This window comes from Rhyacophila brunnea, unplaced genomic scaffold (assembly GCF_057557595.1).
Source record: "Rhyacophila brunnea isolate RB1 unplaced genomic scaffold, BYU_Rbru_1.0 scaffold_7, whole genome shotgun sequence".
Classification (NCBI taxonomy): domain Eukaryota; kingdom Metazoa; phylum Arthropoda; class Insecta; order Trichoptera; family Rhyacophilidae; genus Rhyacophila; species Rhyacophila brunnea.
This window is the reverse complement of record NW_028233339.1, coordinates 2,353,803-2,378,241: the sequence shown is the minus strand read 5'-3', so window position 1 is coordinate 2,378,241 and position 24,439 is coordinate 2,353,803. Positions and strand designations below refer to the sequence as shown.

At 33.2% G+C, this 24,439-nt stretch overlaps 1 protein-coding gene across 4 annotated transcripts in view; it reads right to left on the bottom strand.

Annotated features, from left to right (window-relative positions):
- ssh (Protein phosphatase Slingshot) overlaps positions 1 to 24,439 on the bottom strand; it is a 405,463-nt gene that overhangs the window by 4,737 nt on the left and 376,287 nt on the right. For 3 of the 4 annotated variants that reach the window (XM_085957904.1, XM_085957903.1, XM_085957905.1), the window contains 2 exons: positions 1,414 to 1,608; positions 187 to 456 (listed from right to left, as the gene is read on the bottom strand). In XM_085957904.1, coding sequence (XP_085814030.1) covers positions 187 to 456; positions 1,414 to 1,608 — 465 coding nt within the window. Of the gene's footprint in view, positions 1 to 186; positions 457 to 1,413; positions 1,609 to 11,021; positions 12,056 to 24,439 lie in introns of those variants that run through there. The other variant, XM_085957906.1, reaches the window with a different exon arrangement.

The following is a 24,439-nucleotide window of genomic DNA, read 5'->3' as shown; positions in this document are numbered from 1 at the left end:
GCAAAAAATCGAAAAAAAAATATAGTAGGTATGTGGTTTATATTAAAAAACAACAATTACAATATACAATTCTTAAATAACTGTTTGTATTAAAGAAAATATTAATTAAAAACTTGATATCAATAATGTCTGATTGAAAAAAGTTTATGTCACATGTTGTTAAATAAATGTGTGAGTAAAATTTACCCATTCTTTTGCAGCTCTTCTAAGTTGCTGGCGTTCCATTCAGAGCCGAGATAGACATGGTCGAAGATCTCCGTGGGCGAATCCATCTGTCCCAAGATGGTGATCATCTCCTGGTCGATGAAAGGTTTGAATTCTCCGAGGTCCATGTCGAGATCCTCTTCCAGCCGACCTCGAATGACTTTGCTTGTCACCTCGTCCAGATCCACGCTCATCATGATTTCTTTGAGCGTTGACCTGATGACACGCTCTGTTTCTTCACGTTCCCTCGGCCTGGAAATCGATACAAAAACCATGAGATGCATTCACTATTGACATAATTAAAGTCATATCTTAATATGCATTTTGTTCATGCAGTTTTACATAGTTTAAGTCGGTTTAAGTATATTTTTCATGGAAAAAAATAATCTATTATATTAAATTTCCAGTAAGTTTTTGAAGTCGGTGGGACTAATCATAATCTAAAATCTCATCAAATATACATTTAACTATGTAAATTCTAGCAGCTAGATCAGTAGTTCTTACGTGACATTTAGCTGTGGCCGCACAACTGACATTGATTGTTCTATGGAAACGTCTGGTGGCCGCACCAAATTTCACTTTTTTGTGATTGAAAAAATTAAAGCTTTTACTAAAAAAATGGATCAATTATCCATTTAATCAAAAACATTTGAACATTTTAGTACATGTCTATTTATTTAAAAATAATGCAAATGGAAATTCCTCAATACTCCTTTTCTCCAATGCCAGCCGCATGGCTGCTTCCAAGTTTACATCGTTGTCAACTGGCTTCGAAATTTGTTTTTTTATGAAATGCATTACACTGAATGATCTTTCACAGTATACAGTAGTAGGAAAAATCGACAATATTAATAAAGCAATTTTTGCCAATTCTTTGAATTGACTTGATTCTTGGTCAATGTATAACTTCGACCAAAATTTTTCAACCATAGTAGTATTAAAATGGTTTTTAAGTACTTGGTCATGACTAATTTTCAATAACGCATATTTAACTTTAGCCCAGTTAATTAAATTGAAAATGATGTTGGTGGCCGCACATGAGATCCACTGAGCTAGATGGTGGGTGCCTGACAACAATTAGTTCTCAACCAAAAATATATATGAATACGAATTGATAAACACTTTCAGAAAGTGATACTTTTTAATGAGTGTTCATTACTGTACTTCGTCATAGATTCTTGGAAGATAGTAGATATTATTTCAACTCACTTAGTCCGAACAGAATCGGGTGAGGGCGGGCGCCGCGACTCGATGCTGTCCATGGCGAACCACTCGTTGAGGCAGGACCTCTCGGATTCGATCTGCTCCTCATAATAACCCACCCAGTCGTGGCTGGCCCCGCCCTGGAAGAAGTTCTGCTCGCGGGCGCGGCTGCTCACCCTGTGCAGCGTCTGCAACGCCGACCTGGAACGAACGAAGAAGACAATGTTAATATTTCATATCGGGATAACAAAAGATTTCAAAGACAATAATAATGTGAACTTTTCTTAATTTATGAATCATATGAATAAATCTGATTCAAATAAAAAGATGACTGAATGAACCGCTGATGAAAACAATTAAGATTCTAATTGTGAAAAACCCAAAACTCGAAATAATTACAATCATTTATCTTGTTTCTCATCCGGGCGCAAAAGATATTCACTTTTTTTTTTAAATTAAACCAGTTGAATCATAGAATGCATTTTGATTTGTAATATATTACACTGTGAATCCCAACCATTTTTTGGTTGTAGGAAGGAGGAAAATAAAAAATTAAAAACACTTTCACTTTACATCTGCTCTCTGATGACAATTAATAAACATTGATTTATTTTAATAAGTTCTAATCAATGATTGGTTATTTTATTGATGGATCATGGCACCAACATATATAATATATTACTTTTTTTGAACAAAATTACAAAAAGTTCGTTAATTGTTGCTTTTGCAACTCTGCAAAATCTCGGACTTCAGCGGACTTAATTGGGAATCACTGTATTACGGAGGTGCTGTGAAAATATTTGAATTCATGTCGTTACAATGATTTTATATAATTAACATAAAACATGTACATAAAATTATTGTAAGAACACTTATGCAGAGATAATTACATTGTTAATAGTTTAATACAACTATCTACAATTGCGAAGAAAAATAAATATTATCAGTAAAGATAATAATATACTGATTTCAATATAGAATAGAATGTGAAAGGAAACCTGATGCACTAATTATTATTATTATTATTAGATTGCAAAACCATAATATCCTCTATCAATATAGGTACTATTAGATACAATTTCGCTGAATACCTATCTATACGTCACATTATTTTTGAATAGCTTATCGTATTTAAACTATGTACCTACCTTTATTAAAAATTAGTTAAAAGTGTGTGGGATTCAGGTTTTTTTTTGCACTATCGGTTTACGTTCATACTAATGATGTAGAATACGTAGGCACAAAAAACGAAACACTAAACTTACAAAAATAAATTAGAGGAATTAGCAATATGTATTGCAATATTATAATATTATTGTTTTGCATTGTGACTGAATCGTCGTAGGTATGTATGTATATAATACAATTAATTTATAACTGATATTCACGTTTAAAATCGTGTCGATTTCAAGTAGCGTAAACAATTATTGTTAATCGCAACGGGGGGCTAGCCGGCTCCTAAAGGGGGGGCCGGCCGCGACGGCTCCTCTCCTTGTAGGGCGCCCCCGCCGAGACCAGCCGCTCCAAAACACCCGCCCATACAACCAGTCGCCAACAAAGTCCTGGCCATGCTACATCAGCTAAGTAAACCGGTGAAATTCAGATCGAATGGTGAATGGAGAGTGTGACAATCAGAAAAGTGACTCAAGGGTTCCACTTGTGTATGTTATTTTATTTTAGTCATCTACTCTCTTTTGGATAAAGTAGACGATGTAAGAAATAGAAAAATGACAAATAAACACTACATAAAAATATAAGAAGATCGCAGTCGTTATGAAAGGACAGGAAAAGCGAAAGCAGATATATCTTTAATTAAATCAAAAGAAACAGATACATGTATTTCTGGGTAATATCACGTTAGTCAGAACCCTAGTTGGTGGCCAGCTGTGTTTGAAGCAGTGGGTCACATGTTCGATTCTGTGGGTTGGGTGAATGGCTAACCACAATTTCCCGCCAAAACGTTAGCTAATATAACCCGCGATCTGTGGAGCTCCACATAATAATAGAGGCTAACAACTAGTAATTTACTTTATGTTTTTTTTTTAACTTAAATCTCAAAAGTCCGGTTTGTAGGTCAAGTTCAGTAATCATTTTTCAGATTAATGATTTTTAGTGGCATACTAATATACTTTAACATCAGAACGACCCAATTTTACGTAGGTCCCTCTTCTATCGATTTACTCAATTAATTATTACTATTAGCAGCTGTACCAAAAAAATAGAAAACACGAGGTCACCAGCACATCTAGATTGCGGGCGCAAATGTTTTTTCCTTACGAAAAGTCTCTTTTTTCAACATATTAATTTTAAACAAATCACAAAAAAATATATTAAGTTCACTCTATTAGAAATATTGGTCAAATGGAGAAAAACGCCTATCCCCAGATTGTTATTCACGTGACAAAAGTCTATAAGAGCATGCCCATAAAGTTAAAATGACTGGGTGACGTAAATAATACAGGTAAAAGGTTCCGTCGCCAGGCGAGCCTTATCCGACCGACTACATAGGTGTTTCGTTTGTTGACTGTTGACGCAAAAGCGGCGTTGCTTCCGCGAAAGGAAAATTCATTCGCGAGACTAACTTGGCGAAGCATCTATCTCTCTGTAGTCTGTAGTATCATCATCATCACGTTGATGTGAACTCGATCAATGTAGTAATATGTTCGCGTTCAAGCGTTGTCATTGAAGAAGACACAATGTTAAATGTGTATTTAATTTATTGGATATTCCTCAATTTATTTGGTGAGGTCTGCGTTTAGAAATCACAGACTCCGCTAAGGTACAAATTCGTGTTCATATTATATTTACAAAATAGCTGTCCTATCTTCTTGTATGAGTAAATCGTAGCAAATACATAATATTAACATTATTTATATGTAAGGGTATGTTCTGTATCCGATAAAACCGCGCGAAAATTGCCGCCAAACCAACCCCTCCCCCGTACCAATGCTCGACAATACCGCCCGGACAAATCTGCCTAGGCAAAACCGCCTGCAAAAATACAAAAATATATAAAACATGTGCTTTTTTGGTTTTTCGAATTGCGTATCGATAGAAATTTACATACTTACGATAATCAGTGTAATTTTGGATTTAATCCTTTGCAGCTGTTAGTAGAGTAATAACTTAAAATCACTTAGTAGTAAAAACAAAAAACACAGCGTACAATATTGAAATTTAATTTTAAATAATTTTTCTATTTTTATCTTTATTTGTGTATCTAAAATATAATATTAAGTATGTAAAAATAAAAATTGTCTCATTTCAAAATTGTTTTGGCCACAATGTCTAGGCGGTTTTGTCGGGACCCCGAAAATACCTACATCTTTTGATATTGCATTTTATTATTGTAGTACAATTTTCATTACTTAGTACATATCAATAAAAATGGTTGTTTATTAATATCACAGCAATTAATACATGGTATTATCTTATAAATAATCTTAATAAATAATATTTTCACGCTGGGCTAGACCAGGGGTCGGCAAAAGCGGCTCTTTGCACAGACGTTTGCGGCTCTTCAGACATAAGCTCCAATTTCACCTCATCATGTATTCAATTAAACATAAGTTGCTATTTGCCAGATATAGTAAAAAAGCGATGCATGGACACCGTTCTAATCATTTTTTTTTTAAATCTTGAACTTTTCCCCCCTAAAAATCCATATACATATGTAGGTATATTACATATGTGCGGCTCTCTGGTACCTTTTTTATCCTGTTTCCTTGACAATTTGGCTCTTCTCACTTGACAAACTGCCGACCCCTGGGCTACGCCAACACAGAACAAATAGGGATATCAAAAATAAGTAAACAGAATAATGTTTCAATTAATTTAATTAACTATGAATAAATTCCGCAGTTTAAATATTGTGGTTTCGATAAACTAAATAAATACCGCAAGATAAAATTTCTGCGGAACATTGGATGATAGCAATGATAACAGGACATTTTTGCGATTACTAATTGAAACATAATATTATTTTGTAACCAGTAACTAATAATAATTGATAGGATAACGCCAAGGTTAAAACAAACGCAAATAAAATAATGTTCACTAAACAAAAATGCTTTCTTTGCACCGTAGTAAATAAATACTACGCAGTTATAAGTATAACCCTAAACAAACAATATTTATAAGTAAAATAAACATAAACAAACTCGGAGATTTTATTTTATTTGCGCATTACCTATATCATATATAGACAGATGATACTTACAGAATTGCCTTGTCTTTTGCGTATTTATTTTTTTGAAAAAAACAAAAATACAATTTGAACACGATTATTAAAAAAAAAAAAAAAAACCCCCGTAGATATATTAATATAATAGACGATCGATGGTTCTAAACAAGTAGATAAATAAAATACAATTTGTTTACAAACCCGATTATTTACACATATGTAGGTACCCATGGCCCCCACATCCTGAAGCGGGCCCCCAGGCTAGGATGTTTGGCGCCCCCCCCTACATATCACTAAGGGTAAAGGAAGTGTAACGAGCTACGAGGGTGGGTCAATAAGTCCTTAGAAAAGCCGACAGGTGGCGCGACTAGTACTGTAAGCGGTTTGTTTTCATGCAGCGGCACTACCGATTCAGTATGCTGCGAAGTTTCAATCAGATTGGTCGGGTTGTTGTGTGTTTCTCGTACATTTAAAAAAAAAATTTGCTTGTGGAAAATGGAAAAATGGAAAATGGAGAAAATTGAGTTTAGAGCTGTTATTAAACATTTTAATATAAAAGGGTTAACAGCAAAGGAAATAAAAAATGAGTTGGATTTAGTTCACGGCATATCTGCTCCTTCACTTGCAACTATTTATAACTGGTTAAATGAATTTAAACGTGGTCGTACATCAACAAAGGATGAACCACGCTCAGGACGTCCTGTAGAGGTGACTACACCAGAAATGATCAATAAAATCCACGATATGGTGTTAAGTGACCGAAGATTAAAGTTGAGTGAGATAATTGAGGTTACAGGGATCTCAAAAGGTAGCGTCATTTCTATTTTACATGACAAATTGGGCATGAAAAATATTTCTGCAAGATGGGTGCCGCGTTTGCTCACAGTCGACAATAAACGCAATAGGGTGGTGGCCTCTAAAGCCCTGTTGTCGCTCATGCAACGCAATCCGGATGAATTTTTTCGTCGCTTTGTGACTGTAGATGAAACATGGATACACCACTATACTCCCGAGACGAAAGAACAGTCAAATCAGTGGATTGCGAAGGCAAACCATGTCCAAAGAAGGCGAAAACCGTAAAATCAGCTGGTAAGGTTATGGCTACTGTATTTTGGGATGCACGTGAGAAAAACAATAACAGGGGATTATTATGCATCTTTATTGGACCAGCTAAAAAACAAAATTGAAGAAAAACGGCCTCATTTAAACAGGAAAAAAATCCTCTTTCATCAGGACAATGCCCGTGTTCACACATGTTTACAATCAATGGCTAAAATTGAAGAATTGAAGTTCGAATTGGTCGACCACCCACCGTATTTGCCAGATTTAGCCCCCAGTGACTTTTTCCTTTTCCCAAACTTAAAAAAATGGCTAAGTGGACAACGTTTTTTTTCAAATGAAGAAGTCATCGATCGGACAAATGCTTATTTTGAGGACCTTCCGAAAACTTATTTTTCTGACGGTTTAAAAAAAATTGAGAAACGTCTAACCAAGTGTATTGAGCTCCAAGGAGATTATGTTGAGAAATAAAAAAAAAATACAAAAATAAAAACTGTTTTAATGCTTTTTTCTAAGGAATTATTGACCCACCCTCGTACATTACCGTTTTCCATGGTGTACGCGGTAAAATTAAGGTGTATTTTTAGCGATTTTTTGTATTTTTAATATGTACATCCATTTGAATTATGGAGTTGTCGAGTATCGGCACACAGTTAAAAATTGCATCGTACAATCAAATATTTTAATTATTAATTGAAGAAAAATAGCGCCGCAGGCTACTTTTTTTTACTATTAGAGCACATTTGTGGTCTGTGTTTGTCTCACTCATCTGGTCGACTCGTCACGCCGGGCCCTTCCTGAGCCCGGGTCCCTAGGCTAGAACCCTGTCAGCTCCCCCCTTGTGGGGGCCATGTAGGTGCCTATTTACTTATGACATTTTTACACATAAATGCATATTGCCCATACGAAAGAGAACCTACCAGAAAATACAGAATTAACGGAATCTTAAATACAGGTGTCAAGTAACAGGCAACCGTTCTTGAGTGTGGAAGAATATGGGATAAACTTAAACACGTGCCAAGAATACGTCATTCTAAACGTGTCCTTCGTTCTAACAACTGCTTTCGGTTTATGCACTGACGCTCGTTCAATATTGGTGCATTTGAAGGTTGCAACACACAGTATTGCACGTCTATAATGTGGGGTTCTTTTTTGTAGGACACTGACACATTCAAAACCGTGCTTCAAGATGTAGTGTATTGGGGATAGCCTAACTGAATTATATTTATTAATCTGTTCTGTGGAGCCTACCTAACATACTACCTCCTGAAAATGAAGACACGAATACTCAATTTTCCTGTATAGCATCAGGTATATGATCCCAATATTAAAGTAGACGTGAATGCTAATTTGCAAGACGCAACCCTGACTGTAATGTAGATATAGAAAACCTGATTTTTAAGGAGTTAAGTGTTTGATTATCTAATTTAAGGCCGAGTTTTCACTTACCCCTTCTGTCAATTATTCCTCACTAATAAATTATTATCTATATTATTTACACTACTACTATTTATCTGTAAATTTGGGGTGTATTCGAAATGTATTAATATGAGAACATTTATTTTAGTTGTAAAAAATTAAATACATAGTACAAATTTACATAAATTAGAATAGTATTCATATATTTATTATCTGCTACATATTATATATTTACGCCCATTTTTTGCGATCCACATTCGGACCACGATTACCTATTTGCAATAGCCTGATCTACTCTAAACCCAACTAAACCAACACAGTGAAATATTGTCACTTTCAAGAAGCAGCGAATTACAATAAAATTACAGAACAGGTAATGTAATGTTTGATATAAAATATAGATAATATACTGAAAAGGTGAACTGCAAAAGGAAAATTGCGTCACTTCTAAATAAACATAGTTCCTATTCAATAAAAAACGTATTCAACACAAGCGATATAATACAACTGTTTTAATTATTAATATATATGAATAGCAATCACTTACGAGTGGGTATACATTCATTAAAGCACTTTAAATTATTATGAATACTAAACATAATGAAGAATCTATTAATTATTATAACATATATTGTATGCAAACCTGTATTAGTTAATTATGTATTTAAATGCAAGGAAAAATGTATGCATTGCATAACATTATTAAGCAATATGTTTTTTTTTGTCTATTGAACGAACAAAAAAATATTATCGGAGTAGCTAGTTAGTTAAAGATTCATAGCACTCCATCAATAAGACATAACAAAAACGGTGAAACAAATCTATCTCAACGATACACAGTTTTATTAAAGATTATTATAATTATCAAGTAGTGCCCAATAGAAAGGGTATCTACAATATATCGGGTGTGGTCAACAGGTAGATCGCGAAACAATTTTTGATCGATCGATCGCGTCGATGGATTTCGTGCGATGTTGCCAAATTTCATTAGATCTACTGTTATTTTCCTTATGATTTATGGTTCCTGGAGAACGGCTATGGCATCGGCCATGGACCTAAATGGTTGGTTTATACCGCCAGCCTAAGAAAGTAAGTGATTTTATAAAATATTGAATATTTATGGTCACACGATTTAAAACTTAAGCATAATTTTTATTGTAAATATGTACCTACCTACTTACATACTTTCAGAAAGATTTAATTAATTAATATTAGCAATTGCGTGGACGTCAAAACTTATATTTGGATTACTGCCAAAACTCATAAACCAAGTTAGTAATCACTAATGACATTACATTGATCTAAATACAAAGATGGTAGTCATTCATACTGAGTTTGAAATATCAAAGATAGATAGAAATATAGATGAACAATAATTTGAGTTTTTCTCAATGGTGACAGATTTTTTCGCTGTGCTGAATGAAAATGCACTTATATACGAAAATCGAGTCCACGTTTATGGACTCACCTCTATCATAGCGATATAAAATCATATAGGCTGACCAATGAACGGCCCCGATTCCCTTACGAACTGTCAGAAACTGTGTACCTACGCTTCAAACCTACGTGAATATAACTAGCTAAAAGCTTATCCTATATGGTTAGTAAAAAGTTTTTCTTATATGAGTGTGTGTTTCTGATGTTTTTCAAAACATATTTTGTCAATAATATCTGTTTTATGAAAAACAAAAACTGATTTATTTTTTTAATACATCTGTTCAAATATTAGTTGTGACATATCAAAAACGATGCCTTCCGCAGTAAAGTGGACGCAAGATTTGTAAACCAGATTGCAGGTGACCCAAATAATATTATATTTTGCCGGCCAAAGAAACACGTTTGTGCATGAAAAATTAAGTTATTCAATAATAGTATGCAACATTGCGACGCTGCACACGTATTGCAGCAGCTTTGAGGTAATATAATAATATTAGGTATGTACATAATATCTTTCTGTGGACCAGGTAAACTAATTACGTTGGTTTAATTTTTGCATTCTTGTAAAAAGAGTACTACCCCTTCACAAATTGCAAATAGAAAATAAACATATGTTTTTCTTAGCTATTTTTTTTTCAACGAATGATAATATTGAATAATGTCACACTCTTTTTATTGAACATACATAATTTTATTTTGAAATCACAATTTGCGCTTTCCAAATTATTATTAGCGATAGAGTTATTATTGGCGATAGGCATTTGTATTTTAAATCAAAGTAAGTATTAATTACTAACCGACGTCACGTAAAATTTGTCTCAATTAGATAGGATTCATATAGCATTGTGGTCAATGTGCGTGGGCGCGAAACCCGAGAGACTCAGGTTCGATTTCTGCGGGGTGTCGTATTTTTTCAAAATTATGGAAATGTTTTTATGGCAAAATCATATCAACGATGTAATGTAGGTATTTGTCTTCCAAGCATTTTTTAAAAATCTTATGTTCTGCTATAGTGACTATTAGTGAAAATGACACGAAATGTCACAATTAAATCACAAATAATAGAGTTGAAAATGACAATAATACTACAAATGGGAAAAGCTTTTACAGAAAATAGCACCGTATTATACATATAAAATTACAATGGTTTATTCATAATAGTTATTAGTTATTGAAACGATGTGTTCATTTTAAATTCATAAGTATACGAATTACTTTTGTTGGTACCTCACGATTTACTTAAAAAATAAAACTCCTAAGAATGAATTCTAAGTTCTTACAGCGGCCAATCAATGAGACATAATTCAGATATATTTGTTGGATCAATAATTAATAATTTACATATAATTACGTAAATTACTATATAAGGTTATAGAAATACATACTCCATATCTTTCTGGAAACGAAGATTGTAATATGTAATGATATGTAAGACTGTAACACAACGAATGTCCCAAAAGAAATATTGTTTCTGAATATATTATTATATATGGTGTTTTCAAACTAATTTTCTTACCCAATTAGCATTCCCATGCCTACGTCAGGTGGGTCAGCGGAATTCTTGGGAAAATGCAATGTGGATTTCTCTTGTGATAACCGATGCACACGCAGAACACCGGATGATCCAAAAACAAGAAAGTACTCAAACGAAACACCTGCACATCCAACTATTAACACGCACACGAACCAACTAAAGTTGTATCCGATGTTTTTTTTCCACGGAAACACTATCTCAGTGAAAATGATAGTTATTAATATCCATCTATAGTTTATACAATGTTCAGGTGTTGTAACTGACAATAAACATATATTTTTTCGCTTTTATAAACAAGTTACCAAAAAAGCTTAGGCTAGCTTTAATAAAAACAACAACACTTGATACAAGCGCTGTTTTGTATATATTATATAAAAAAAATGTATGACTCAGCCTTTTGAAAATAACAAAGTATTATAAATATTGACACCACAGTTTTTAAAATAATAATAATATGTTCACTGCTTATTCAAAAAAGCTGGTTATGTTGCTAATATCTAATGGTTTCAGGTACAGTTTTACACATAAGATATTAGGCACAGTTCACTCTACCACAACGGAAATTAATTCACTCAGAGGTTTTGTAATTTAATCAAAATTATCTGGTGCACATATCCATTAGGGAGGAAAATCCGCGCACGGAGCCTACTAGGGCTATTCAAAATTGCGCACTCGATGAATATTTGATCCTGTCAAACATAACACGTGCAGACAAACGTATTCGCGCCACATCGACGAGGAGGATAAAAAAATATAATAATCGATTATCACTTTTGAGACGTAATAGAGATCACTCAGTGTTGAATACTGCGTACTGACTGTTCCGCGACTGCGTTTCGGTTCCAGACTTTAAACGGAATAGAGGAGCGTTGACACTTGACGAATGTTCACGGAGATGCGGGAGTGCTCGTGTCAGAGTGCACATGATGCGTTCGCTGGATGCGGTGCAGTGGCGCGGGTCAGTTTCTGGACAGAGGCCTCTCGTAGCCTCCTCGGTGTGGGTTCGTTTCGCGACTGGCGGGCCGTGGCAGAGTGAGCTAGGTGGAAACGCGCCGATGACGGGCCATATTAGGATAACGTATCGGTGCGTGGGACGGCGAGAAGTTATGGAGAAGTGCCGTAGGCGAGGAGGGAGCTCGAGGAACGGTGCTACACCGCGAGCTCGCCGCCGCAAACCGATAAGGACATTATCTACCTCGACTCGCATTAAAATTACGTACAAATAAAGAAAAATGTAATATTTCAAGGAAACTATTGAGAGCGGGTAACATTAGGTACGTCGGTTACATGGTAACATCAATGATATTATATTATACAAGAATCCAATTACTAACTCCCTCAGTTTAGAAATACATATCGGGCTATTTTGACTTGATTATTAAACAATTTTAAAGATATTCAATCAATCAACTAAAAATTTACGATTCCAACATTAAAAATTAACGTTGTGGTGTAATTAAAATTTATTAAAATCGTACCATTGAAAAGTACCATTTTGCAGTCCCGACCTTATACGTAGAGGGTTTTGATATTATAATTATTAAAGTGAACTCGCTGGGAAAATAATTATGTCAAAATTTTTCAATAATCACCGTATGAAGCCAGAGTCGGAGCTGTTTTTTTTTTCCAGATAAGTACGTCAAACAATACAATATTCAAATAAACACAACAATTCTGTAAATACATTAACGCAGATTTACAATAATAACCCTTATAGCAATTTGAGTAGATTTAATTTTTCAACCAAATTTACCTGTATTTTTTATATTTACTCAGACGTCTGCGAGCAAAGTTGTTCACGAGTCACATGTCATTTTTCACAATATGTTATACTTATGAAGTAGAGCAATCTTTGAAGAAATATTTTCAAAAAGAGAGTGTTATATTATTATATTGTTAAGCATAAACAAGCTCTATATTATTTACAAATACATTAATTTGTATTTGAAAATCGAGCTGAAAATTCTTGAGGTAAATTTAGTTTGAATAAAATATTGGAAATGTTCGACAAACATAATAATATTATATTGTATTGTGAATTAATTTGAATTATGTATAGGTGTGTAGGTATTTTTCAATATCATAACCGCAGTAGGAGGAAGCTACGCACCAACTTCCTTTACGTAAAGATAGCATTTAATCTCAGAAATTTAAATGTAAGTGTATTGTATGAGTAATAGCGTTGGACAATAAAAATAAAAATAAGACAATTAATTAACATCTTTTTGTTTCGTCAACAATTCAAAACTTAAAAAAACCTAATTCATTTATAATTATTATTGATCGTCTCCCAATGGCAGACTGCATTTCAACAATCGTGCATTGAATTGTTGCGATTGTCTGTTGCCGATATTGATCGTATATATTCAACAATGGATTTAAAAAAACAATACATTTTATTTATCGATGAATAATTTAATAATTACTCAGTAATCAAGCCGAGTTACGTTACCGCGAACCATAGACAATGACGACGATCATAATAACTAATAAGAATTGAATAGTTTCCAAAGAGACCGATCTCTATGTTCATAATATCGACTTACGCTATTCAGCTTCTGGGCGGCCCGTGTGTAGTGTTAGTGGGCATTTTCGCCAAAGTTTGTACATGTTTGAAATTTGGGTAATATTATTTTTTCACTCAAATTAACCATTTTTATATAGCTAGCAGATTCCTTGTTCTATTGCTGAATTGGTGATAGCAATTTTTCAGCAAAATATTGATTAATACAATATTTATATCATTTTTATTATGAAATTGGGCATAATAAGTTTCCGTTCCGTGACTACGAAACTTAGCTTTTAAAACATGAATGAAACACTTTTTATCACTTAAAAGAGCTCTATTAGATTAAAAAAACCATACACTTCAAAATAAAACTACAAATAGTCAAAAAATATTATTGAATTTTAATTCTTGGGCACATTTCGTTCCCCTCCGTTACCCTATGTCTATAATGGCAGAGCATTTTTCCTTTAGTATTTGAAAAAACCAATCAATGTTCGTTCTGCTATTTTTTTAAAGACAATAATCACTTTTACTAAATTTTATTGGAAAAATAAATAAGTTTCGTTATTTAATAATCAAATGAAAAATAGTTAACGTTCAACTTTTTTGGGGACATTTTCGGAATGGAACGAAATGGTAACGGAGTGTAATTTGTAAAGCTTAAGTTACATGTTACCATAAAAACAAATTTTTGTTTTATGAAATTTATTTGAATTTTTTGATAGACAGATAAATATTCAACGTGCGTCAAAATAACAAAACAAATCAAACTTAATCACTAAAATAGACATATTTTATAATAAATTTCACAATACTTGTAAAATAAGGTAGGTAATAATTTTGACACACTATACATTACCATAACTTTATTTGGCATTTATATTATTTGTAACTCAGATAAAAAATATTTTTAAGCAAATTAACAATATATGAAAAAAAAAATCAGCAAGGGATTCAGACGCGAGTTCCTAGCGCGGCACGGAGTATATAACTTTTACGAAAATAATTATAGTCAAACTCGGTTATTACGATCTCGGACATAGCGAGATCTCGGATGTAATAACGAAACATTTGTTGACAATTGGTTTATGATTTTCGCCATACATTTAATTTTTTCACTGTTATAACGAGCAACTTATCGGATATACCGAGCTAAAATACTGTTAATGTGTCGACCGTTTTGAAACATTTCGACCCTAAGCAATAAAATCCGATTGGACAGGATGCCGCCGGGGTCGGATTACGTTTATGACACTAGTAAAGTGTCTAAGTACCTACCTTATTGGTGTTTCACCGACAATAATAAAAAAGTATCCACGCATATGGTTGAAAAATCCAAGGTTTGTGAAGTCCGTAGGTACCTACCAGCGTTAATTACAATAAACAACTTCTTTTGTAGTTTATGAATGCCATGCTCGTTTCGGGGATTTTTACGATGGTTTCCAAATTTTTTATTTTCGACTTTTTGTGTAATGTGACATGCTCATTTAAAAATACCTATTCTCTGATATAACGAGTAACGCTTATAACAAGCAAATTCAGTCGGTCCCATCTTCCTCGTAATAACCAAGTTCGACTTTATGTTGTCTTGAAATTTAATTGTATTCATCAACATAAAATGTAGCTATACAGGTTGATTGTAATCAAGACGTACTTTTCTGACATTTCGTGAATACCTACAGTTCTAGGTATTAAATCTAATCGAGTACACATTTCTGTTAAACGTGACAAAAAAATACTTTTTCATACATTTTTATAAATTTCTATGCCTAAAATGTATGGAGAAGTTTTAAAATTTTGGTGGCGTATAACAGAAAGAGTATGACAGAGCCAGTGCCTGTCTCGCAATTATTTCAGTCTGGTGTTTTTTCTTTTCCTTCTGTTGTTTTTTTTTATCTCCATACTTTTATGTGCGCTATTTTTGCGTATTCAGACATATCACATACTTTTTTAATCTTTATTATATTATTATATTATAGTCAGGTTATTTTCTATATTTTTTAATGAAAATATTTTTGTTTTTCATACGAACAGACAAAATAAAATTTTTTATAATCTATGAAGAACTAAACACACACTGTAAACCCAACTTTATGCATGCCATTTCGTTACTTTTACATTCCACATATACGTTACCACCAATATAGTTTCGGAATGGAAGTAACGGATTCTGTTTCAGAAGTGTTTGAAGCCAAAATTTAGCTTAGTTTTATTGTTAAACCTGCGATATGTTTTATTATATCTGTAGTATGAAAGATAAGCTCCATATGTGTAGTATGTGAAATAGAAATATGTGTTTTCTTACCTTATAAATCGTGGTAACAGTAGTGGAACTTCTTAAATGACCAACCCAGAAAGCAACCTGTTCCGATAGCGATACCGACACACACCAACAATTTAAAGTGTACATGGCGATCAGTGTTATACAAAAATGTTGCTACATTAAAAAAAAACATATTTATAGTGAAAATTTTTCGCCTTCATGCTAAAATCGTGGTAACGGAATGTGGAGTTCCACTTTTTCAAATATCCTGGGACACACTTTAAACGTGATTTTTTTTCAATATTGGTACAAATTTACGAAAAAACTATATATTTTCCAAAAATATATAATGTAAGCTGTTGAAAACACTACGAATTTAATTTTACACACTCAAAATTAATGACGAAATCAGACTTTGTTTATTTGAATTTATGGGTGGGACATGGTAAAAACGCACTACCTTTCGATCTAAATAATCAATTAAAAATATATACAGGTCAGATAGTTGTATTTAACTGATTGAATAGAGTAAATTAATAAATTTGCATGTTAAAAGTACACAACTTTCCAACATTTTATAATATAATAACTATGAAAAAATCAATCAAAGTCATGGGACATGCCAAAAACGCAATGTACAAACTTTGGCGAAAATGCCCTAGTACACCTTAGTACGTTTTTACGCGGCCGCTAGAATTGATTATAATAATACATAGTCGTTTCTACTGTGAAAAAGGCAATATCGATGATCGAAAGAGAGAGATGGGGCAATTGATCTTGAACGAATCAGACAGAGATACAGATTCATACGAACTAACCTCAAGGTGTGTTATTTAATTACTGCGAGTGTCGTAAAAAAACATTTTACGCGTCTTGCAAAATGTTTGAAATGTCATATAATAAAAGATATAATATAAGTAAGTATGAGACAGGTCAACATAAGAATGGGAAATACCGTCAATGTACATTGTAAATATTGTCGTTAAACAATGCAAAGATCACAAAAGTAAGCAATAATAAAATATTAGTGTTGACTTACTAATTATAAGATATTATTGACAACGACTCATTCATAAAAGCCGTCCATATAGTATTATGATAATAGCCATAGCCTTTGGTCGATTCAAGAACAAATCTGATATTTTTCATTAGGTACAAGAGTTTGAAACATGAATTTCTTACTTAAAATCGAGAAAAGATACTGTAGGTATATTTCATAAAACGTATATGACTAACTAACAGCTCGAACCTTTGAAAAACTACATCTATCTGGGACAACAAGTAGTCGTCGCTATAGATTGGTTTCCCGAATATCCGTTTTTGTCAAAATCGACCTCTTAATGCAGAATGTTTTTTTTGTATCTAATTGGACGAGAACCATCCCTTTCTTTAAATTGCTTTGTAATGGTAATGAATACATCATTCATATGCTGTAAAAATAACAATTTAAATATCTCCATGTATTTAAATATAGGATTATGAAATTTGTTTTTCGTCTCCTGAACATTTAGTCTATTCGGGTAACCAATCCTACAGCGACGTAGTGTATATTGAATATAGATGGATGTATATTTGGTGATTCGCAGAGTAAAGCTAGGCTGGAGTTCCTTTGACCGCCTGAATAAAGTCTTCAAAAGTGACCTCCCACCGTGTATAAAGCGCAAAGTGTTCAACCAGTGTGTGCTTCCCGTAATAACAATATATGCGTGTGAAATATGGACCCTAAGTAAAAGAGAGATCCAGAAACTTAGAGTAGCACAACGTGGTGTGGAGAGGTGCATGCTGGGTCCAACGCGAAAGGACAAAAAGAGTTTGCGATGTAACAGAGTTCGCTAAAAGCTTCAAATGGAAATGGGCTGGATACATAGCTCGACGAAGGGACAATCGTTGGACAAATTTAGTCATCCAGTGGTATGCAAGAGGTACAAAACGTCCGCAAGGTATACCCAGAGGCCGCTGGATCATGATGATTTTAGTAATTCACTTTATTATTATAATTATATATTGCTTATTCCACAAATTTGAATGCTTAAAGATTGGAGACTTGTTTCGTCCGCTTAATAGTTCATTTTTAACCCCAACTAATATTCACAGAGCGAAATAAACCGGCCCTGTCTTTAATAAATTACGTGGAATAAGAACCATTATAGTGACTTGTAATTAATACAATATTTTTCTACGGAGAATTGATACCTAGTTCATTATTGTACAATTAAAATTGTGGAAAAATAAATCGTTAAAATTAATACCCCTGTTCAATCTATCGTGGAATTCATATTACCGAGAAATTCTTATAAGGAAAATTCATTATGACGGGTTTGGATAGCGCGTATTTAATTTGTAGCGCCCACTAGTGCGAATTAGTGAGACGCGTTTACAAAGCGGACGGCGCTCGGGAAAGCCGTCGCGGGTAATTTGACTGCTGCGACATTAAAAAGGATTCTCCAAAATGTTTAATATAGTAGATGAATATAGGAAATACCAGTATTTTTAAGGGGGGACATGCTCGTCGAAGGTCAAAATTGAGTTATTATTGTATTTTCAAACCATGATCCTGGACACTCCTTAAACGTTGTAGATAATCTATTTATATAATTTTGAAGCCTTATTATCCTTTATAGTTATTTTAAACATTTGATGTCTGCATGAAGTATTTTTGTTACATAAAATAGTATTCTTTTAAACCTCTCGCTATAATGTTTTCGAATATAGTCATATTTCGGTACATAACTGTGCAGTGGTGTTAAGATTTTTTACATTTATTAATTTTTAAACGCATTTATAAAACCATTAGCATAATTTATTACGAGATAATTTTTGTAAAATATTCACGATAAAAAATTATTTTGATAATCTCTGTGATCCCAAATTTTACAAGAATTAGGCATTTTATTATTCAAAAAATCGGCAAAATTAACACATTTGAAGATGATTCCAAAGATACTTATTATAAGCTATGTCTTTGACCATTCAAGTGTGATAAACATCCTATGAATAATGATTGCTTTATAATAATTATTGACCTAAGAATAAGGTAGTGTTTTTTTGAAATACGCCATTTCTTTTGTCATTCCCTAGTAGTTAAGCTACAACATACGGCCGTAGCCATAAATTGACAAACTATAATTAAAGTAGGGAGTAAAATTATGTTAACGCGCGTGTTTGAACATGTACCTAACCGAATTTTTTTTTTATTTTTTTTTAAACGGTACATGTTCAAACACGCGCGTCAATATCATTTTACTCCCTACTTCAATTATAGTTTGTTAATTTATGGCTACGGCCGTATGTTGTAGCTTAACCACTGGGGAATGACATAAGAAATGGCGTATTTCAAAAAAACACTACCTTATTCTTAGGTCAATAATTATTATAAAGCAATCATTATTCATAAGATGTTTATCACACTTGAATGGTCAAAGACATAGCTTATAATAAATATCTTTAGAATCATCTTCAAATGTGTAATCTTGCCGATTTTTTGAATAATAAAATGCCTAATTCTTGTCAAATTTGGGATCACAGAGATTATCAATATAATATTTTATCGTGAATATTTTACAAAAATTATCTCGTAATAAATTATGCTAATGCTTTTATAAATGCGTTTAAAAATTAATAAATGTAAAAAATCTTAACACCACTGCACAGTTACGTACCGAAATATGACTATATTCTAAAACATTAGAGCGAGAGGTTTAAAAGAATACTATGTTATGTAACAAAAATACTTCATGCAGTCATCAAATGTTTAAAATAACTATAAAGGATAATAAGGCTTTAAAATTATATAAATAGATTATCTACAACGTTTAAGGAGTGTCCAGGATCATGGTTTGAAAATACAATAAAAACTCAATTTTGACCTTCGACGAGCATGTCCCCCCTTAAGTGTAACTTTTTTACGTTTAGTGCACCAATTTCATCATGACATATTATATTGTATTCAAAGTCAAAACTTAAGAACTTACTGTTCACTATTACCAATCTCAATATTTTTGGCTTAATGTAGGTAGATACCAGTGGCGAAGGGTGGAGGTAGGCTGTTAAGTTCCGCCAGATAGTGCACACTAAAATTTGTCAGTCATAAGTATTTTTTGTTGTCATTGAAATAATACTACAATTATTTACAGGTGGTGTTGGTTAGTTTTTAACATTCATATACTTATATATATTTATACAAAATTTTGGAGATAGCGCGTTTAAATTAAACAAGTGAATTATTAAAAGGATCAACGGGGGAGAAATAAGTGTAGTCAGTATATTATGTAAGACAATTCTACAGTCTACGTCTACGACCTACGTAGATACGAGGAAAATCCATGCAATGCGTGGTCACCGGGGAAACTACATCAATTTGAATCTGATGATGATTTGACTGCACTGGTTAACACTGCAAACGCCGCTTTATATCATTATTTTATTATGCATGTTAGAATTACCAAGTACAAAAAATATGTAAATACATAATAGAGACTGAGTAAGGATTTTACGTTTGGTTAAAGTCATGCTAGTCACGTGATCTGGTAGAACATTTTGTGGATACAAATAATAGGATATGTGATATAAAAAATGCACCTACATAATTTGGTGTATAAATAATGTTATATCCAGAGCCTTGGAGCAGAGCTCGGAGCAAGAGCACGGAGCAGTGGAGCACGGAGCAGTGGAGCAATGGGGCTTTACCCGAAGCACCTAAAGTTTGAACTGCTCCACTTTTTTGACAGAAGAGGCAGATAATGAAAGATGATTTGCTGTCGTCAATTTCGTTTAATAGAATTAATAATGAAAAGGACGAATAATAAACATAGTTTCAAAACTACTTATGTTTTTAATTTGTATATATATAATACCTATTAAACGTTTTTACCCGGAGCAGAGCAGACTCTGTATCGGGGCTGGAGCAAAGTATTAGGTCCCTGAGAGGAGCAACTCAAAAAAGGGTCCGCTCCAACCCTCTGGTCATTCAACAACGACTGCATACTATGAACCACGGAGGCATAATTGTTAGTGTCCGTTTCTGAAGCTGTGTGTGCGGGTTCGATTCCGTTTTCTGGCAAAACATATAATATGGCCAATGAATTGAGCGAATGGCTCACAATAAGTCCTCATCAAAAAAGGTCTGTTAATATAACATCAAAGGCCATTTAGATCCACTTAGGATCGAAAGTGTAAAATACTTTTTTTACACCTATGATAAATGGAATATGGACAAAATTGCTGCGATTTTTACTGATTTTGAACTACCTATCAATACTGGTATTTCTCCGTTATTTTTTTACTTTTTAATATAAACGTCATGTTTATATGCCCAGAAAGGTGCACGTTTGACAAAATGTGATAAGACCACAAAATAAATCAATGTATAAGATGAGACCGACAAGAATTTTAGATGTGATAGAGGTCGGCAAACTGGTGAGATGGTAGTGGGCTCGACGAGCAGTGCAGTAATATTGTGGCACACAAGAACCACTTTTAAAAACTAATCCAAAGTCCAGACCAAGAACATCTGAACAATATTTTCCATCCACGGCGGAATATAAAGATACGTAAACATAATATGACTTTCGATACAACTTTATTTGTTCACGAATTGATGTATTTTGGTCTGGACTTGGCATAAATCTCGCTGGATCGACCAACACATCAAGGTCGGCGGATGTACCTACGTGGTAGCAAATAACCAAGGACCAAGAAAAGTGGAAGGAGTGCTTTTTATTCAGTAGTGAATCGACCCCCGGCTGATCATAGTGATATACCTCATACATATTTTAATCCTAACGTACGGTCTTAATTATAAATGTATGACTAATTTAAAATTTAATGCAGAATGTACCTAGTTAAATTATCAAATCAATCATATTTTGCAATCAACCAGCCTAATCTGCGACACAAAATATTACAAAAAAACAAATCCTGTTTTCAGTTATATCATGTTTCTTTCTATTAATCGTATCAGTTTCATGGGCACCGCTGGTACGCAATATCGCACCGATTTGGTTCGACTGACACAATTCCCAATTTCATTGTTATTGACGTGGCCCGTCACAATTCTGACAGCGGCTGAAGGATTTCGACAAAAAAAAAACACGTAAGAAAAGTAATATTTGTAATTAATAATTCGATCCTGGCGAATTTTGTGGGAGGCAGGTGACCCTGTTTACCCATTATAGTACGAGTTGATAGATTATAAGAAAAAATTGTTTCAATCATCGTTTTGCGTGAGACAGATTTTTTAAAGAATAAGTTTGGCAAATTATTACATACTTATAAGGAGCTAAAATCTGATGTCTCGCGTCACGCCCTCGTTTGATTTGCTTATAGATTTCATAATTCCAACAAAAAATATTAATTTATGACTATATTATGAAACCTTTGATATAATATGGAATAATAAAATCATTATCGCACATAACAGCTATAAAACGATGTTGATATCGGCTAGAATAGAACCGCTATCATCTCATTTTTATACAAAATTTATATTTACGAACATACGGTCTTCTTTTTCAGGACGGTATCCACCGTATAACGTACAACCTAACTGCTTTCCATAATATAATACATAATAATTATTACATGCATACATTTTTAATAAAAACAAAAAAAAAGAAAACGGCTAGACTCCTTTCAAATGTGATGCCGAAGGAAGAAAGGCTCCAAATTCTTCGGATGGCCAAAGACATATTCCCTCAATCTGCTGCACGTTTAGCAATGGCAGACTCGATACTATAAGATTATTTAACGCAGTGGCGAAGGGTGGAGGTAGACTGTTAAGATCCGACATAAACAGTCCATAATAAAATTTCTCAGCCATACGTCTTTATAATATTTGTTATAAGGTAAATCTCATGTTGTGAATGTCTTGAATTTACATTTGTTATATGCACAATGTTTTGTTTTCTTACCAACGCGGGTGACAAAACAATAATTCGTCAAATGATTATTTTCCGACTGCCTTTCTACAAGGCATGCTTACTTTTCACTCCCTTGAATATCGTAGGTCTCTTCTGCTCTTGAAACAGTTTTGCCTATTATCGCGAGGGATGGTTTCCAATCCTGGTGTCCTAATGAATTTGGCCATAATGGCCTAATGAAGCCATGATTTATTCTGGATCGGAACCGTTTCCTCGTGTCAAGCCTATCAGGAACTATTAGCGAGGGCGCAAGACTAGTCGATGCACTCCTTAAAGAAGTAGACATTTTCGGAGAAGTGCTATGTATTTTATATTCGACATTTTATTTTTCTGTATAAAATTGTACTGAAGTATGTTTTATTACCACGCTTTTCTTAGCTCGTATTCTTGTTTGTCCGGTGGTTGTTTATCCAGTACAAATCTTGCAATCGATTTTTAACTAACTTCCCGACTAGCTAGACATTTGAAACTTTTAGAATATATCAGAACACGATGCCAATGCGTTCTTTTAATACTTTTAGCCATCTTTAAGTAGAATTGAATTATTTTCATTTAATTCTGTTTTGTATGAAAAGTTATTTCGGAAGAAATCCGTAATCCAATTCACTATTATTGGTTGCCAAGGGGGTGGTCCTAGCAACTAAATTATTAATATATACGTGCGTCACTATGGAAATCAAAATGACATTTCAGTATGCTATATTTGTTTGTTTGTTTATTGCAAAATAGCAAAAAAAAAATGATTTGTTGACAATTGCCTTATTTGTCTTAAATTATTAATACATTGAATTGTCCAGTTTATATGATTCAACAGAGAATTTAAAAACATGGTATATAAAAAGTTCTTTTTATCTTGTAATTATTTTTTATTTATTATTTTTATTTTATATATTCTCTTCTTCTCCATGTGAGTGTAATATTTGTTATAATGTAAGTCTCATGTTGTGCACGTCTTGAATTTAGATTTGTTATGTCCACAATTTTTTGTTTTCTTAAATAAATAAAGAAAACTGTGCCAATCGGTGCATTAGAGATACAAGAAAGGATAGTTTACACAAACAAGATAATATCATGTAGGCATACTGTTTTTATAGCCTACGGTGAATCCCTAAAAATATTTTAATTAAATATTGACGAATGGCTTTAAAATTATTAAATAACAAAGTGTAGTCGATAATTTAGTATCCAAGCAAGTAAGCAAGCAGTAGGTGTTATGAAATAAAAATCAGATCGTTCGGACTAGAATAACGTGCATTATAAATAGTATCTAACGCATTGGCAAACATTGACAGGGGGCGGTGACCATCATAACATTACGGTGAATCAAGAAAACAAATATAATAAAACAATCACTTTCTCGAAATTTTAACTATTTCACGCCTTATCTAGACAGCATTCAGAAAAACTGACAATGTGCCAAAAATAACATTATTTTTGAGAATGAATAACACGGTTAGTGCAATGGAATTAGGCGTTAATTATTTTTAATATAGAGAAAAACAGGAAGAATTAAGTTTTGATATTTGCACCACAGAATTAACTACTACATACTAATGTTTTAGCTGTTTAGCATATCATAAATATTGACATTACAATAAAACATGGTCATTACAAATGATTAATTCAACACGTTCGCTACATGATATTTACATAAAAAAACAAGTTATATAAAAATACAATGAGAACTGAGAACAGATTGTTTGTTTATGAA